The sequence below is a fragment of the Lytechinus variegatus genome, chromosome 14 (genome assembly GCF_018143015.1).
Source record: "Lytechinus variegatus isolate NC3 chromosome 14, Lvar_3.0, whole genome shotgun sequence".
NCBI lineage: Eukaryota > Metazoa > Echinodermata > Echinoidea > Temnopleuroida > Toxopneustidae > Lytechinus > Lytechinus variegatus.
The window spans coordinates 15,578,901-15,597,316 of record NC_054753.1 but is presented as its reverse complement, the minus strand read 5'-3'; the positions used below and the strand labels follow the sequence as shown (position 1 = coordinate 15,597,316).

Sequence of the window (18,416 nt, the reverse complement as noted above, 5' to 3'; positions counted from 1 at the left end):
CTGAAAATCGTGGACATTGTGATAAGTATAGGGTGATCTAGTTCTCTTCTGAAAAAATAAATAAGTCAGAGCTTCGCGGTAGGCTACATAGGCGACGGAAGCGGGGGGGGGGGGGGGGGAGGACGTGTCTCCCCCTACATTTTAGGTGGGGGGACGGTCCCCCCTAATTTTTTTTTTTTTTTTGTCAATTTTTTCCTGCGTCCCCCCTAAATTCACGTGGACCCCCCCTGAAACGTGTGTTGTCCCCCCCCTAAAATTTAGGTTGATGACTTTTTTTTTCTTTTTTTTTTGCTTGTCAAAAATTTTTGGGGCGCTTTTCCAATTTTTTACATGTGTCCATCTCAAAATTTCAGGTGGACACCCCCTAAATTTTTGGGCTTCCGCCGCCAATGGTAGGCTACCACCCTTTGTTACAAAGTCATCCCATATAAGTTTCAATTTCTTTGAACTAAACACTTAGAATTGTACCGATTGTTTTGCCTAGTCTGCTTGGCAAACCCTTCACTCGAGTAAAGGGTCTGAATTGTAGCCTACTCATGCCTTGTGTGCTCAGAAGGTTCTCTAGCAGCAAGTTTTGTGTATGCTAGTCTTTGCGTGGAGACACACAATACTTCTTTTGCCTTGGTGACCTCCTTTTTAAATTCAGAATAAGAGTAGGCCCTATGCACGTTATTACGCGTATACGTATCTAATATATGAGCTCACTAGGCATGCTAGAAATGAAATAATGGTGCCAGTGCAAGAATAGGATCTATACCGTTTTGTAAGGTCTGGGATTGATCAAGCTAGGAGGTTGAATGCTTTTTCCGAAAATTAATGAAAAATATTCCAAAGAGATTTTGACTTGAATAGCAACATTCCAGACAAAATTCTTTACTAGATTTTCGTGGATGTTTCAAGGTTAGGTAAAAAAAAAAATGTGTGTGTGGGGGGAGGGATGGGTTGCAACCGGCGTTCTTTATCCATTCTGTATTTTATATCTCCCACGTAAATAATAATGATATTAAAATAGAAACAATATGTCTGTGGGGTAAAAAATGCTCCATGTGGGTAACGTGTCCAATCAACATTGGGCATTTCTTTTGGGCATTTTTATTTATCCAGTGTGATATGAAACATAGCTCAATATGATTACATTGTGTGTACACGTAAACCTAATCGTAATACAAGTAATGGCAGTCAAATTAATTTGACTTTTAAACAAAGTTTAGTGAAGTCTTTTCTGTCTGTTCGATCTACTTTTTTTATTAGATGACCAGCGCTGTTGTCACCATGTTTGGATCTACATTCAGGTGCGAGAGTGCATTTTCCCATAATGAACATTTCAAAGAACTTAACTCATACCGAAGTACACGGAACGGTTTTCAAATGGGGGGAGGGGGGGGGTCTGGTGTCTGTTGCAGAAAGAGTTGCGTTTATACGTAAGTCAAAAAATTTATCGCAAGTCCCAAATGCGCGCTTTTGATTGGTTGAAAATCAAGTTGCGCATGATTTTTAGAGTTGCGATTGATTGCAACTCTTTCTGCAACGGGCCCCAGGTCATGCAAAACATCACAATCATATGGTCATTTTTACGTTTTTGAACATGGTTTTTGAAAAAAGTGTGGGGCTGTCAGATCCCCATCCCTTTCACGGCCCCTGCTTGTCCCATCCTTGTTATAGTCTACAACAGACATGGTCTATTAATCATTGTACTTTTACTACAAAATTAGTTGCGTCCAATATTGATTTTTGCTGTATTTTGAATTTTTTAAATTTTTTCCTGCGTTCCATATGAAACTGTTATAAATTTGTTAGATTAAATTGTTCCCAAAATAAGGGCCAGATTGCACAAAAGGGCATTTAGGACCCCGACCGCAAGGGTCTTTGCGCTTCGCAAAGATTTTTTCTAAGTATCCACTTCACCCTGGCCCTTTCAGGTTTACTTGGAGTCTCATCTGGCCCTTCAGAGAAAAAGTTTGAGAACCCCTGGTGTAGGGAATCGATGCATCTTAAAGTGTGCTGTGCATGGTAAAGAAAAACATCTGACTAAGACCAACAAAAAGTAAAGGGAAAAAAGATTGAAACTTTACTTGCCATGAAGCCACAATGATTTCCATTAAGATACTCTTGAGAGTGTTATAACGATTATGGTTATTCCTTCGTCAATGAGCTACAGTAGGCATAGGATTCTGTCCGAAACCGTTAAATCTTGACTTGCTGAATAGTCGCGAGCGACCAAAACGATTTACCTTTTAAAAATGAAAAATCTAATATAGTGACAAATTTGAACATAATGCTGGAAAAAAAAAATCACGTGTAACTCTTTTCCATTTCTTTTTTTTTCAATTATTTCCTTGTGATTTCTCTCGGTCATGTATAACTTAGGGGAGGGGTGGATGAGGGGGGGGGGATGACCCAAAGCCCTCTCATGTGTGCCAGTGTAGATGATTAATGTAGGAAGCCCTATTATAAGGAAACTCGTGCATTGTGAGTGGTAGACACTTATGAACCATGAGGGTAGCAATTTGCTCTAAGCAGAGTTATCAATTCTTTCTCCTACTGATCCTTGCCCATCAATTTAAAAAAGATAAAGGAAATGGGTTTCAGTTTGGCTACTCCCCCTTCACATTCACTGTTTTTTTTGTTTTGTTGTTGTTTTGTTTTTGTGTGTTTGGTTGTTTTTTGTGTTGTTGTTTTTGTGTGCTTAATATATAAATTCTTTAATCAGATTGTTGTACACTTTTTAAGTACAAACGTAGAGTCTTATTCTTTTTTGTATATATGGTATTACAAAATACAGAGATATAAAATATATATACATTTTTTATCATGGGATAGCATATTTACATCTTTATTAAACAAAGTATTATATATATATATATATATATATATATATATATATATATCAATTTTATTATTTGCTCAGAATTTAAAAAAGTCTTTATGTTAATTTGTTGTTTTTTAGTATACAATACCACATTATTATTCAGAAAATACATGTGAAAATAATGGTATTTCTTTGCATTATGGGTTGTGATAATCTTTATTAAAAATGTTCATCATAATGTATATTTCATTTGTTATATTGCTATATACATGTATTTCACTATACTTTGTATATTTCATTTATTACTTTTGTATGCATGAAAAATGTGATGTTATCTGAATAAAGGCTAAAAAGCATTAAAAAAAAAAACATTTCTCCTCCTTTCTTACCCTAGGAAATAAGGATGATGAGATTATTTTCGTTGTCTATTTGTTGGTTTGTTTAGTTCTATTTTCAATTTTTTTTGCACTTTCATCCCATACTTTAGTTTCGGTTTCCCGAAACCTGGAGTTTTATCAGGCCACAAATCCAGTTTACTTTTGCTTTTTCTGTTGCAGCTCACAATAGCAGAAGAAAATCAAACGCGCTGCAAGAATTAGAACGCATACAAAAGAAAAATGAATTAATTTTAAAAAAGGAAGGGAAATAAAAAGAAAAAAAAGGAAAAAAGAGAAAAGAAAAGAAAAAGAATAAAAAAAAGAGAAAAAAAAGAAAAATAAGAAGAAAAGCAAATGAATCAGAAGAAAAAAAAAGAAAAGAGAAGACAAAAAAAGAAAAAAAATAACACGAAACAGGAAAAAAAGACAAAGAAAATAACAGAAAAGAAAAGGAAGAAAAATAAAGAATTAAAAGAGAGAGAAGGAAAAGGAACAAAATATGTAATAAGCTACTGAATATGAACAAAAGCTGTGGCAAAAATAGTCAATCCTGACTGGTTGGTTGCCAACCAAGGAAAGAAGAAGAAAAAAAAAATCAATAGATATCTATTGATGCTCTAAGGACAGGAAGGTCAAAGCTTGTGTGTTGCTGCCCTCTACGTTCGTTGTGCCTACCTTTAATTTGTTGACTCATTGCGCTGCGCGCGATTAAAAAATACTTTGGTCCCGTGCGTTGTTGTCTGTGCTGTGAGGAAAAGGTTTTACTCTGAATTGATATTCTTCGACGAAAATTGTCAAAATGCCGGACCACTTGGGTGATGATATGCGAAAAACAAAAACTGAGGATAAAGATGATAAACCCATACAATGTAAGTATGACTTTAGATTAATCTGTGTTGTACAATTTCGAAATCATCAGCATGCACGATCAACTCGGGTCTCGCTGACGTGAGCGGCTAGCGGCTAGCAGCCGATTTAAGAAATTATTGAACAAACCTTCATGGAGCTCTGCTCCGCCGCCGCTTCCCGGCAGCAGAGCTTCTGAACCCCGTTTGAAACTATCGAGGGAAGCGGGTTTTTTCTTTTTTAGAATAATTATGATAACTCCAGAAATCTGAAAATTGAACCAAGCAATGAATCAGAGCTGCAGAGCAGAGCTTGAGTCTTTGTTAATTGTAGAGATTAGGCCTAAAAAAAATTTTCAAATTTTTATTATGAAAATTGAAATTCATGATAAATTTTATAAATTTGGGAAAAAGTTTTGTCTCTCTCAAAAAAGTGGAATCATAAATGGGTGATTCCATACGTGTCGTAGGTACATTTTGAAAAACAATTTATAGTCTCATAGCTGAGCTGAAAGAAGAAGGCAATAAATCTTTCTGTTTTTTGTCAATGAAGCGTGTGGGTAGGGCCTAGTGATGTGATTGTGAAAAACCAGTAACCAACAAAAAAAGTCTTGACTTTAGTTTGATGTTGAACATGTTAAAAGTAGATCTAACGTTAAATCTTTATTAACTATGGGTGAATTAAACTAAGTTACTAGTGTAGCCAAATGTTGTGTGTTGTACGGGACTCGGAAATGTCCTGTACAACGAGACATGCAACATTTTCACCCCTAACATTAATTCATCAGTGGAAAACATATTGTTGTTGGTTGTAATTTTTCTTATACATGTACAAATGCGACTACCATTACCAAGTAAAACTAATATTGCCACAAAGCAAATTGAAGTTCCATGTTTGTTTGGACAGCAGGTCGAAAAGCGTTGTGAAAATGGCTGATTTTTCTAGCATGGAATCGCTCAAATGATGGGTTCCATTTTCAGAATTATGGAGTTATTTTTAGTCTGGCAAGTACCCCCAAGTCTGCGAAGTCCCCTTTGTCTGTGCACACTCGTATCGTATCTGCATGATTCTAGTAAAAGAAGGTACCCAATGAACACAAACTTTACAGATGCAATTCAAAGACAGATATTCATTAAAAAATCTGATTAAAAATGTTGGGAAAATAATGAATTTTGGGCATTTCTTGTGACGGCCTCAAAATGTAGCATTTCTCAAAATCCCTGAATCATGTGCAAAGTGAATGAGTGCGCAGACATGGGGCACCATTTTTTTGTTCAATCTGAAAATGACTGCCTGAGGGTTTTTTCCAAGAAAATCATATATATTTCAAATTTTTATGAGATAATTGGTACACTAATTCGTAATGATGTAAGGAACATCATCAACTGAAAGATTTTGTGAAATAAAATGAAATTTATGTTAAATCTTAACTCAAATATTTAGGTCGCAGACTTGGGGACCACCATCATAGAGAAAAAAAACTAACTGTATAGTTCCATCTTGAAAATGTCATGAAAAAAACGTCCAATCCATCCAGCCTGTCCGGTTGATTTAAATGGTACCGATAAGTTTATTCATGACAAAAAAATAAATTAAGTGATTTTGTGTGATATCGGATGTGTTCTGAAATGTGTTCGACTCGAACGTTAGTCATTAGTGAGTTGCATTGCTACTGCACTGCAAAGCCAACTTTCAGGCAAAGACATTTACACGAAAAGTCAATCCAGGTAAAAGCAAAGTGTTATGCATAGGAATGATTTTAGAAACCAAACAGATTTTAACATTCTGATTAGTTAGGTGTGTTAGGGGTATGAAGGAAATTTAGATTCTCCAACATTGTAGGGTGCCTGATAGTTCTCTGAATCAGATTATTGACCAAAATAAGTGGTGATATATTCCAGTGGAGTTTATTTCTGTTTCTGTTTGTGGTCACTCGGCAGGACAACATTTTTTCGCTGGTAAACGCCAAGCTGGTATACAACCAATAACCTTGGAAACATTTTACGTCTAGGTTAATCAGTCATATTGGCTGTTGTAATAGACGACAGATATCACTCTTAGGCCTTTTTATCAAAGTGGAGACAATGGCAGAGTTGGGTTTCGAACTCACAACCTTGCGATGATGAGTTGAATGCTCTAACCACTGGACCACACGACCCGTATTAAGAGTTGTAAAACAGATGGATCTAATGAAGGAAATGATTTGACATAGGTAGAACACCAGACCATATTATTCTTCAAATGTATAGGCCTATTAAAAACAAAAATAATATCCACGTCATAGAATGCTGGGATGATAACTTTCTAAATGTGTAACTTTCAAAATAAGCAGTGGCTCAATGAGCCGAAAATTTTGTGGGGGGGGGGATATGGCGTATCGCAAAATTTAGCAAAAAATGTCAATACTTTTATTACAAAAATCCAATTTTGTGAAAGATGTTGACATCTAATATCATATTTCATCCTTCTCTCTGTCCTTTTCTCATTTTTTATCTTCGTATTGAAAAATTTGGGGAGGAGGCAAGCGCCCCCAAGGTCCCCCCATCTCTATGCCACTGAGTGTTATCCTATAGATAAGGAATCTATTATTTTCATGCACACTGAAAAAAATAGTTATAGTCATCTTTAAGTTTTGGAATTCATACTTTCGAAATTGTGTCAATCTCCTCCCCCTCATTTTAATTGGATGTCTTTGTTTCTCATACTTCTAGCCCTGGATGAAGGAGATATTGCACTTCTGAAATCATATGTAAGTATGACTTACTCTTTTCTCACTAATTTCATCAAAAAATCGGATAACAAATGTAATAAATTTATTAAGTTTAAAGTTTAGCAATATTTTGTGAAAACATTTGTCATGAATATTCATTAGGTGGGCTGATGATGTCACATCTCCATTTTCCGTTTACTTATGTTATTTATACATAAAATCATATATTTTCCATTATTTCATACTTGTGTGAATAATGTCTCTCTTATAATGAAATAAGTTGCAGCAATGAATATCTAATGCTCTAGATTAGTTGTCAACCCAATTTTCTAATTCTTGGAGGAAAACATTTGAATAAACCTAATTTCATATAATAAAATACAAAAGAACAAGTAGAGATGTGACATCATCAGTCCACCTAATGAATGAAATGACTGTTTTCACAAAATATTGCTAAACTTAAAAATTCAATAACTTTGTTATTTGTTATCCGATTTTGATGAAATTTTCGGCATTTTGCTCAGTGAATTTTACTAAATTTATTAAGCTAACAGAATTTCAGCCTGGACCATCCCTTTAACAAGATGCAAAAATGGAGTTTTGGTCAATGCACCATGATATGATGTAAAAACAAGAAATCTATCAGGGAAGGAAGACCGATTGAAGCATGTCTTTCTTTCAATATCAAACCATTTATGGGAATATTATAAAGGATGATGGGAATATCTCATTTATTTTTGTCATAATTTTTTTCAGGGAGCTGGACCATACACAAAGCCAATCAAACAAGTAGAAGATGACATACAAGCAATTGTCAAGAGAGTTAATGAACTTACTGGTAAGTATTAGTGCTGTCATGGAAAGATTAACGACATCTAAACCAACCATAAATAATAAGATCAGAAGAAAATCTTCACTAGTTTCATTAAAATAGGATGAAAAATATCAAAGATATGGAATTTCTTATTTTTGTTCTATTCATACATGTAGGTAACAAGCAAGCTGATGATGTCACATGTTTAATTTATTATCACACAGGGAATAATTTTGCTTACCAAATTTTATTAGCTATTTTTGGTAGAAGGAAAAAAGCTCTCAACTAAAAGTAAGTACAGTCCCATGTACAAAATTTGCTACACAAAAGACTGTGTAGCAGCCTTTTAAAATTGCGATGCAATATCAGGAAAATTATTCCCCTGTCATTTTCTCATTTATTCAATTACATGTACATGTGTATAAACAAAGCATATTCTTCATTACAGAATACAGGAAAGATGATCTTACACATTAAAATTAAGTCCTGTTTCTTTATTCTAAGAGCACATTATTGAACATTTTCGGATTCACGCATTAAGATTCAATGGGAAAATGGGAAAGGTTGCAAGTCACTGGACCTTCTGAAGCATTTATTGCATGCTCTTTACAAACTACCCTGCTACTGATTTGTTATAATTTTGTTTTGTGTATAGGTATTAAAGAATCTGACACAGGTCTCGCCAACCCCGCACTATGGGATCTCCAGGCGGACAAGCAAACCCTTACTAGTGAACAACCTCTACAGGTAGCACGATGCACTAAGATCATCAACGCAGACACCGAGGATGCTAAGTACATCATCAACGTCAAACAGTTCGCCAAGTTTGTGGTGGATCTTCATGATAATGTGGCACCCACAGATATAGAGGAGGGCATGAGGGTGGGGTAAGCAAGATTTGATTATTTATATCTTCTGTAAATAGTAGATCAGAGAGTTGATATTTTCTTGGTATCTTGGTACTTTTTAATTTGTCAGAAAAAACTATGAAAATTTACAGAATATATGTGTTGCATGTAATTGCTTTCCCCAAAAATGAGTAATTATATTCTTCCTCTTCCAAAACAATATAAATTGTTTATGGGTATCCCGGCCATGATACTGAGGAGATGATAACAGACCAAAGAAAAAAGATGTATTTTGAACCTGTCCATCAAGCTCTTACAGAAAAAAACCCACTTCTGCAACAGAAGAACAAATTTACACAAAAGGATGGTTCCAAGAGAGTTGTTATTTACTACACATGCAGCATCTGAAAGCATGTAATATTAAGCTAATGTGAGCCAAATTACTATGTGTAGTATGCTCTATAAATTTCTGATCTTGTCAATGTTTAATGTGAGTTAGTTCGTGGATTATGAAGTTTTAAAATATTTAACTGTAGATAATTGTATATTTCACAGAAGAAAATCAATATTGTATTTCAAGAAGGCCTACACTACAAAAGTCAGGATTCGCTTTTTAGAGCATTGAAAAATAGGAGCCTTTGGTTTATATGTTCAGTCTTTCAGCTAAATCAAATGATGTATCACCATTCCATTCAACATAAAAAGAATTGTTACAACATACATACACAAATTATTTAATTTCATTCATAATTGGTTAAATATGTATACAAAGTGTATTCACACAGAAATATTTAGAAGAAAATGTATACGAGCCTATGTTTGCCTCTGTATAATGTAGTGTCTGTTATGTTTACCTTCAATCAACGATTTGTTTGTGCAGGGTTGATCGTAACAAGTACCAGATTCACATTCCATTGCCACCTAAGATTGATCCGACGGTTACCATGATGCAGGTTAGTTCATCCACACTCCCTCCCTCATTTCTCTTCCTCCTCCCCCCATCTCACTCTCACTCTTTCCCTTATTCCTTTCAGAGTGTCATTACCCATTTCTCTTTCCTTTTCTGTCAGCCTTGCTTTCATCCCCTTCTCCCCCTTCCCATCTCCCCCTTTCCTTCCCTTTCACCCTTCCTGTACACCCACACCCCTGATCAAATATTAAAGGACAAGTCCACCCCAACAAATACTTGATTTGAATAAAAAGAGAAAAATTCAACAAGCACAACACTAAAAATTTCATCAAAATCGGATGTAAAATAAGAAAGTTATAGGCTAATATAGCATTTTTAAAGTTTCGCTTATTTTCAACAAAATAGTTATATGAACGAGCCAGTTACATCAAAATGAGAGAGTTGATGACATCACTCACTCACTATTTCTTTTGTATTTTATTATATGAAATATTTTGATTTTCTCGTCATGGTCATGTAAAATGAAGTTTCATTCCTCCCTAAACACGTAGAATTCCATTATTTTAATATTTTGTGCTTCAGGCAAGGAGGTCCTAATTGTCAAATTCTTAAAAATTGAAATATTGTATAATTCAAACAATAAAAAACAAAAGAAATAGTGAGTGAGTGACATCATCGATTCTCTCATTTGGATGTAACTGGCTTGGTCATATAACTATTTTGTTGAAAATAAGCGAAACATTGAAATGTCATAACTTTCTTTAATATTTTACATCCGATTTTGATGAAATTTTCAGCTTTTGCTTGTCTGATTTTTTCTCTATTGATTCAAATCAACATTTTTCTGAGGTGGACTTGACCTTTAATCAAATGGATGCCAAAGAGAAGTCTCAATAGCCCTTTTTTTAATTCAAGCAAGTGAATGGGGTATACCAAGTTTATATTTAACTGGTAGTTTAATTTAGAATTATCTGCATGCAATCAGAACTTAAGATTAAAGTGATTGGTTAACATTGGTTTGACTTTTAAAAAAATCTGAGCTAGAAGGTCACACTTGTCACCTGTGTCTGTGATATGTTACAAAAATGAAGCCCAGAAAAAATTGCGTTCGAAAATAATTATTTAGTGCTTCAAAAATTGAAATATAAAGTGACCGGAAACACCATCTTGATTTCATCCCATACACTTATGCGTATTATTTAGGCGTCTATAAGACGCCTATTTACAAAATTGGGGTTTGCCTTGCATAGGCGGCGGAAGCGGGGGGACGTGTCCCCCCCTAAATTTGAGGAGGGGGGGACGGTCCCCCCCTAAATTTGTAGTTGATGACCTTTTTTTTTTTTTTGCTTGTCAATTTATTTTCCTACGCGTCCCCCCTAAAATTTTTAGGTTGAGAACTTTTTTTTTTTTTTTTTTTGCTTGTCAAATTTTTTTCTTGGGTTGTCCCCTTCTAAAATTGTTGGCTTCTGCCGCCAATGTTGCCTTGTAGTTTTAGCTTTTCATTCTCAATAATGGTTGTTTTCAGGGTTTATTAGTTTTAATACATGCACTTGTACACATGTTTCATCTTGGTTTGAGAATTTTTTAAATTGGCTGCTCACAAAGTTAAACAATACCTTGAAGGTATAGAAACTATTGACATATGAGAGAGGTGGAAATGGTTTTATGTTACAGCCCTGCTCACACATTATTTAAGATACTCTTTGTTAAAATACTTAAATATGTTTTATTTTGTAGAATTGACTTTTCATTTTGACCTATTTTTTCACAAATATATCTATCCAGGTTGAAGAGAAGCCAGATGTGACCTACTCCGACATTGGAGGATGTAAAGAACAAATAGACAAACTCAGAGAAGTGGTAGAAACGCCTCTACTGCATGTAAGTTTGAAATCTTTCATGTTATGTATAGCCAGTTTATAATTTGAGTTAGATTCAGGCACTGTATGTAACTATTTGTGTATGTATTTGGGTTATAATCGGATATCATTATTTACATCTGGGACTGACCTTCAATGTCACCATTGCATAGATGTGACTTAGAATGTTGTTTGAACCACAGATCTCTGAATTGGTTTGTAACGTCACATAATAATTTTGAAATGCATAGAAAACTATGCTTGTTATTATGCGCTCAATGAATACCATTTATTATTATGATCATAGTTGTTGTTGTTAGTATTATTATTGTTATTAATATTGTTTTTATTATTATCATTGTTTTAAAATTAGATTTCATGCACACATCACAGTGCCTAGCATTAACATGTCAATCAGGATGTGAACATATTCAATGCTGAATGTTTTTATTATAAAAGGAACATCCATTTTCTTGTACAACTTTTTGTCACTCCTCTGAGTTTTATCTTATACCCTTTTTACACAGGATTTTCTTAACCCCGGACTATCGCTAACCCCGTACTATCCTTAACCCCGTACTATTTTTTTTCCTTTTCACACATGCCAAATTGTTATTGCTAACCCCGATAAGGAATGCTTGCTTTTCACACACGAAACTCGCTAACCCCGGACTAGTGGTTTTTGTCGATCATTCGTAGTACAAGTATTTCACTCGTACACTTTTTACACACGCTAAAATTCCTTAACCCCGTACTATAGGTGGGGCTAAATTGCCATTTAGCCCCACCTATAGTACGGGGTTAAGCTTAGCCCACTTTCGTTTTACACTAGCGATCTTAACCCCGTACTATCGCTCTTAGCACCGCAATTGCTGAGATAACCCTGCTTTTTTGCAGGGCCAAATAATCCCGTACTAAAGGTGGGGTTAGCCCACTTTGCAAAAATGCTGTGTAAAAAGAAAGTGGGCTAAGCTTAACCCCGTACTATAGGTGGGGCTAAATGGCAATTTAGCCCCACCTATAGTACGGGTTAAGGAAATTTTAGCCTGTGTAAAAAGGGCATTTGCAACTTATCATATCATTCTGTTTGTTTTTGTTTTTTTATAGCCTGAAAGATTTGTCAATCTTGGTATTGAGCCTCCGAAAGGTGTTCTCCTGTATGGACCACCCGGTACAGGAAAGACCCTGTGTGCCAGGGCAGTGGCTAACAGAACAGATGCATGCTTTATCAGGGTCATTGGTTCCGAGCTGGTACAGAAATATGTAGGAGAGGTGAGGGATGATTTTCTCAGATTCACAGATTTTGAAATCCTGATTTTTTGTCTCACCTGCGAAGCAAAGTGAGACTATAGGCGCCGCTTTTCCGACGGCGACGGCGGCGGCGACGGCGGCGGCGGCGGCGTCAACATCAAATCTTAACCTGAGGTTAAGTTTTTGAAATGATGTCATAACTTAGAAAGTATATGGACCTAGTTAATAAAACTTGGCCATAAGGTTAATCAAGTATTACTGAACATCCTGTCAGAGTTTCATGTCACATGACCAAGGTCAAAGGTCATTTAGGGTCAATGAACTTAGACCATGTTGGAGGAATCAACATCGAAATCTTAACCTGAGGTTAAGTTTTTGAAATGTCATCATAACTTAGAAAATATATGGACCTAGTTCATGAAACTTGGACATAAGGTTAATCAAGTATCACTGAACATCCTGCATGAGTTTCATGTCACATGACCAAGGTCAAAGGTCATTTAGGGTCAATGAACTTTGGCCGAATTGGGGAAATCTGTTGAATTCCCATCATAACTTTGAAAGTTTATGGATCTGATTCATGAAACTTGGACATAATAGTAATCAAGCATCACTGAAAATTTTGTGCAAGTTTCAGGTCTCATGATTAAGGTCAAAGGTCATTTCGGGTCAATGAACTTTGGCCGAATCGGGGGTATCTGTTGAATTACCATCATAACTTTGAAAGTTTATGGATCTGATTCATGAAACTTGTACATAAGAGTAATCAAGTATCACTGAACATCCTGTGCGCGTTTCAGGTCACATGACCAAGGTCAAAGGTCAATGAACTTTGGCCGAATTGGGTGTATCTGTTGAATTACCATCATAACTTTGAAAGTTTATGGATCTGATTCATGAAACTTGTACATAAGAGTAATCAAGTATCACTGAACATCCTGTTCGAGTTTCAGGTCACATGATCAAGGTCAAAGGTCATGTAAGGTCAATGAACTTTGGCCATGTTGGGGTTTTTTGTTGAATAACCATCATATCTCTGTAAGTTTATTGGTCTAGTTCATAAAAAAGGGAAATAAGAGTAACCATGTATCACTGAACATCTTGTGCAAGTTAGAGTAGTATTCAAAGTGAGCACTGCTGCTATGTTGAACCGCGTGATGCAGGTGAGACGGCCAGAGGCATTCCACTTGTTTTATTATGCCCACGCCCACCGTAGGTGTTGCCGGAAGCAATATGTTTTCTGGCTGACCATCTGTTCATCTGTCCCATTTTTTTTTCTCACAATAATTCAATAATTGTTTGATGAGCTGATTTCATATTTTGATCATGTGTGCATATGGGAGTTACTATGATCGATTTAGGCACCTCTACATATCACAGGAATGATTTATGCATATTTCATGTAAATTAGATCAGTTTGATGGTTTTCACAATGTCAGAATGAAGTATGCAATTTACTTCAGATCTGACTCTGGCAGAGGCATGTGTGCAGTCAAGAATTAATCTTTTTTTTATAATTTGTTTTATTTCTGATATTTTAGTTCTGACATCATTCAACATGACTCATGACAATAGTGTGTAATGTACATCCTATTTAACAAACAATTCGACTGATATTATCGTTGCAGGGTGCCAGGATGGTAAGAGAGCTGTTTGAAATGGCCAGAGGCAAGAAAGCCTGCCTGATCTTCTTTGATGAAATTGATGCAATTGGAGGTAAGTTATTTATTATACACATAAGGCATGCTGTGGGATATCACGAGATATCGTTTGTTCCAGCAGCTCTGGCTCTCATTGAAAATCTACATGTTAATTGAAGCAGAAACCTTACCAGGCCCTAAGCCTTTTTCCCCCCACACTATTCTGAACAAGAAAAAAAAAACTGAAAAGAATAAGTGTGAAACCAAGTAGATTTCACTTTGCATCCATGGAATTGAAACAGTTGCTGGGTTTTCCTGTTTTACATGGAAAACATTTCTCTCTTCCTTGTTAAAAATTTTGTAACAGCTGCTTGTTGAGTTGGAGGCAATTTAGCTCTGCATCACTCACTTGATGCTGGAAAACCGTTACACGAGTGTGTGCTAGGTCATCTATTAATTCGAAACACTCACATGTTACAAAATCAAGCTTGTTGGTGACTTGAAGTGACGGGGAGTTAAAAAACAGTTTCAACTCAGTTTATATCAGTCCCTAGGTTAGGAGTAGCTTGTATTTCATACCCTTCTTTTTTATCTTGATCATCTTCTCATCCAGGTGCAAGGTTTGATGATGGAGCAGGAGGTGATAACGAGGTCCAACGAACCATGTTGGAGCTCATCAACCAGCTAGATGGCTTTGATCCTCGTGGTAACATCAAGGTTCTCATGGCAACCAACCGACCCGATACTTTAGACCCCGCCCTCGTCAGACCAGGAAGACTGGATAGGAAGGTGGAGTTCGGACTGCCAGATTTAGAGGTCAGTTTTCTCTGATGTTCTCACCCATTCGCAACAATGTGACTTTATTTTATGGTTTTGCCCGTAAACTCATGATGCTGAGCTATGAATGTTCAAAATAGATCAGAAGAAACAGTAGAATTTCTACTCATTCTGTGCCTGTTTCAAGTGAATGAGTATAATTTTTTTCACTGCTAAAACCTATTTTGATATATTTGAAAATATATTTTTAAGGGAAACAATCATCCTCAAATTGGCAATGGGATGGAAATGATTGAATTCTTTTCTTTAAGGCACACCTTAATTATATCTTTTTTTCTTTTGATACACAAACTGAAAAAAAGGAACCAGTGGATGAAAACTAATAATATTGCCAATTTGAAGGATAAGTAATGATCAGATAGAGCTGAGAGAGGGAATATGACAAGGTAAATCCTGCAGACTAGGCCAGGTGTGAGATGGAATTGGGCTAGCCCTGAGCATTCTGACAATGATAATATGAGGATGTCTCTAAGTGCTAGCCTTCATTCAGGTTTGTACATATGTTAAAGATTCATGCTCATCTCTAAGCAGTTATTTTTGCTAAAGCCAGGGTAAGAGTATGCATTGCCTAGAAATATTGCAAAAAGTGCTCTATAAATTTCTCACATTATTATCAATCGATGCTTTTGTTGTCGATTTCCTACTTGATCAATTCATATAAACATATCTTTTTATTGATGTTTTGCCTTCTTTCAGGGTCGTTCACATATCTTCAAGATTCACGCCAGATCAATGAGCGTAGAAAGGGACATTAGGTACGAGCTCCTCGCCAGGCTATGTCCAAACTGTACAGGTGAGTTGAAGACCCTTTATTTACCATACATTTTCGAAAATAAAATACACAGCATGATTTAAACAGTGACACTTGAACATTCTGGGTCCAGTAATACAAAGCTTGGCATTGATCGTAGAACATTTTTGTCTCGCCCACCAGAGGTGAAGGCGAGACTTAGGGATCCAAATGTCGTCCGTCACAAATCTAATGACACATAACTCCACAACCGTAAGTCGCTTTTCAACCAAACTTGGATGGTAGATGGACTTGGGGGACCTGCATGTTATGCTGCAGTCGGAGGTCACATCGTAAGGTCAAAGGTCATTTTCAGGTCAAGGTTAAAGTTTACATGCAAGACTCTCTTATGACACCTAACTCTGCAACCGTAAGTCGCTTTTCAACCAAACTTGGATGGTAGATGGACTTGGGGGACCTGCATGTTAGGCTGCAGTCGGAGGTCACATGGTAAGGTCAAAGGTCATTTTCACGTCAACCTTACCTAACTCCGCAACCGTAAGGTGCTTTTCAACCAAACTTGGATGGTAGATTGACTTGGGGACCTGCATGTTATGCTGCAGTCGGAGGTCACATGATAAGGTCAAAGGTCATTTTCAGGTCAACATTAAAATTTACGTGCAAGGCTCTTAAGGCAAGTGTTATTCCATCCCAGTTATATTACAATGAAGTTTCGATACAATTCTGTTGCATGCCCTTGCGAATCACGATATTTCTGGTTATTTTCATACGTGGGCGAGACACAAAATCGCTTTTGCCTTGTTCTACGATTAATTCCATTGACTAATACATACAATCAATCATAAAATATCAAGCGTGCGATTGATCACTTTGAGTTACGGCACCCTGGTCAGAAAAAAAAATTTAAGAGTAAGCCATTGTGTAGCAATAATGGTTTGAGCTCCTTGCTAAACTTTGTCCAAGGTGTACAAATTAATTTTAGACCCAATTCTTTATTCTGGAATTTAAAAGACAAATGAATATTTGAATTTTTATTGTACTTTTGTATTTTATTGTATGAAACTAGGTTTATTGAAAAAATTGCAGGTGAGACTTCCAGAGGCGTTCCACTTGTGTTTTTTTATGATTTTAAGTTCAACAACTCATTTGGTTTTTCAAGATCTTATTTAAGGAAAATTTAGAACAGTCAGACATATACAAATTTGATAAGAATGTCAACGCTTTAGATGGGTTGGATGATATACATGGTCCGATTGGCCTTCACAATGCAAATCTAAAACATCTATATTGAATTTGTTCAATTGTGTCTCATTTATCAGGTGCCGAGATCCGTAGCGTGTGCACAGAGGCTGGTATGTTTGCTATCAGAGCCAGGAAGAAGGTTGCCAGCGAGAAGGACTTTAGAGAAGCCATCAACAAGGTCATCAAGGCCTACGCCAAATTCAGTTCCACGCCACGCTACATGACATACAACTAGACTAAATTATACCTTATAATAACCTGTGTATGATACTACCCTACTCTGACAAAAGGAAGCAAGTTTCAAAATTGTGATTTCCTGTAAAGAGTAAAATGTGTCTGTGATATACATAGATACTAGTGCATTAATATGATGGTCAGCCAGCCATATTTCATAGCAGGTTCAGTGATATTTTATGACATCAGGGGCCTGTTGCAGAAAGAGTTGCAATCAATCGCAACTCTAAAAATCATGCGCAACTTGATTTTCAACCAATCAACAGCGCACATTTGGGACTTGCGATTGATATTTTGACTTGCGTTTAAACACAACTCTTTCTGCAATGGGCCCCTCGCCTGAACTCAGATATAAACTTATGAATTGTAAATTTTTACAAACTGAATATTGGTTGATGTGTGATTGCTTCCTTTTGGCAAAGTAGGGAAGAATAAACATTGTAATAACATGTTGTCACACGCACCATGAACCGTCCTCGTGGAATAGATACAATGCGCTATCGCACCTCGCGATTTCACCACGAACCGTCCTCTCTGTTACAATGGCCACTGTGGCGTAAATAATTCACTTCAAGAAAATATAAAGATACGGGATGAAACTTTGGAACCTAAACTATCGAACGAAGACACCGGCAGATAATGTGCTTTTCTTGTAAGTGCACTTATTGCTGGTTTTAAAAAAGCTTTTCTTTAAATGCGTTTTCTGCGAAACTAACTTTCGCATCGAAGTGCGAAGAGAGGACGGTTCGTGGTGCGTGCGACGATGTGTATAATAGGGCTGTGACACACATGTGTGATGACGATATTGAAACATAACTCAAAACTTGAATTAATAGATGATATTGGGTAGCCGATGTATCACTCCTTAAAAAGTATTAAGTTGGGGCTTGAATGTGTTTCAGATTTTGCTACTAGAATGATTTACAATGAATTGCTGGCGGAAAGCAGTTTGCCTGACCTACGATTCAACTGGGGATCATGTATGCCAACCTTTTTACCAGATGTATTACAGGTTGCAACAACCAAAAAAAATCAAATTACATGTCTCATCCTTTCAAAGCCCTTTCACACACAAAGGAATTGTCTGTATCGGTATTCATGATGGTATATTTTATAAGGGGAAGGGAGGGGGGTGGGCTTGTAACTCTGCATCCTGTATTGGAAGGTCAACATGTTATCTAAATCTTGTAATGAATGCATATGGTTTATTAAGTGCTCAGTTAGTCTCAGCCCACTTGGCCTGATATTCAGCTATCTCTATTTGGGCTCACCACGTTTGATCCCATTT

At 36.3% G+C, this 18,416-nt stretch overlaps 1 protein-coding gene across 1 annotated transcript; it reads left to right on the top strand.

Annotated features, from left to right (window-relative positions):
• The first annotated feature begins 3,889 nt into the window (after positions 1 to 3,889).
• Positions 3,890 to 18,069, top strand: LOC121427604 (26S proteasome regulatory subunit 7). Its single transcript, XM_041624083.1, has 11 exons — positions 3,890 to 4,055; positions 6,744 to 6,781; positions 7,499 to 7,580; positions 8,212 to 8,443; positions 9,285 to 9,357; positions 11,100 to 11,195; positions 12,281 to 12,445; positions 14,053 to 14,140; positions 14,678 to 14,880; positions 15,598 to 15,694; positions 16,972 to 18,069. The coding sequence occupies exons 1-11, from the start codon at positions 3,986 to 3,988 to the stop codon at positions 17,127 to 17,129; spliced, it is 1,302 nt and encodes a 433-aa protein (XP_041480017.1). The 5' UTR covers positions 3,890 to 3,985; the 3' UTR covers positions 17,130 to 18,069.
• Positions 18,070 to 18,416: the final 347 nt, after the last annotated feature.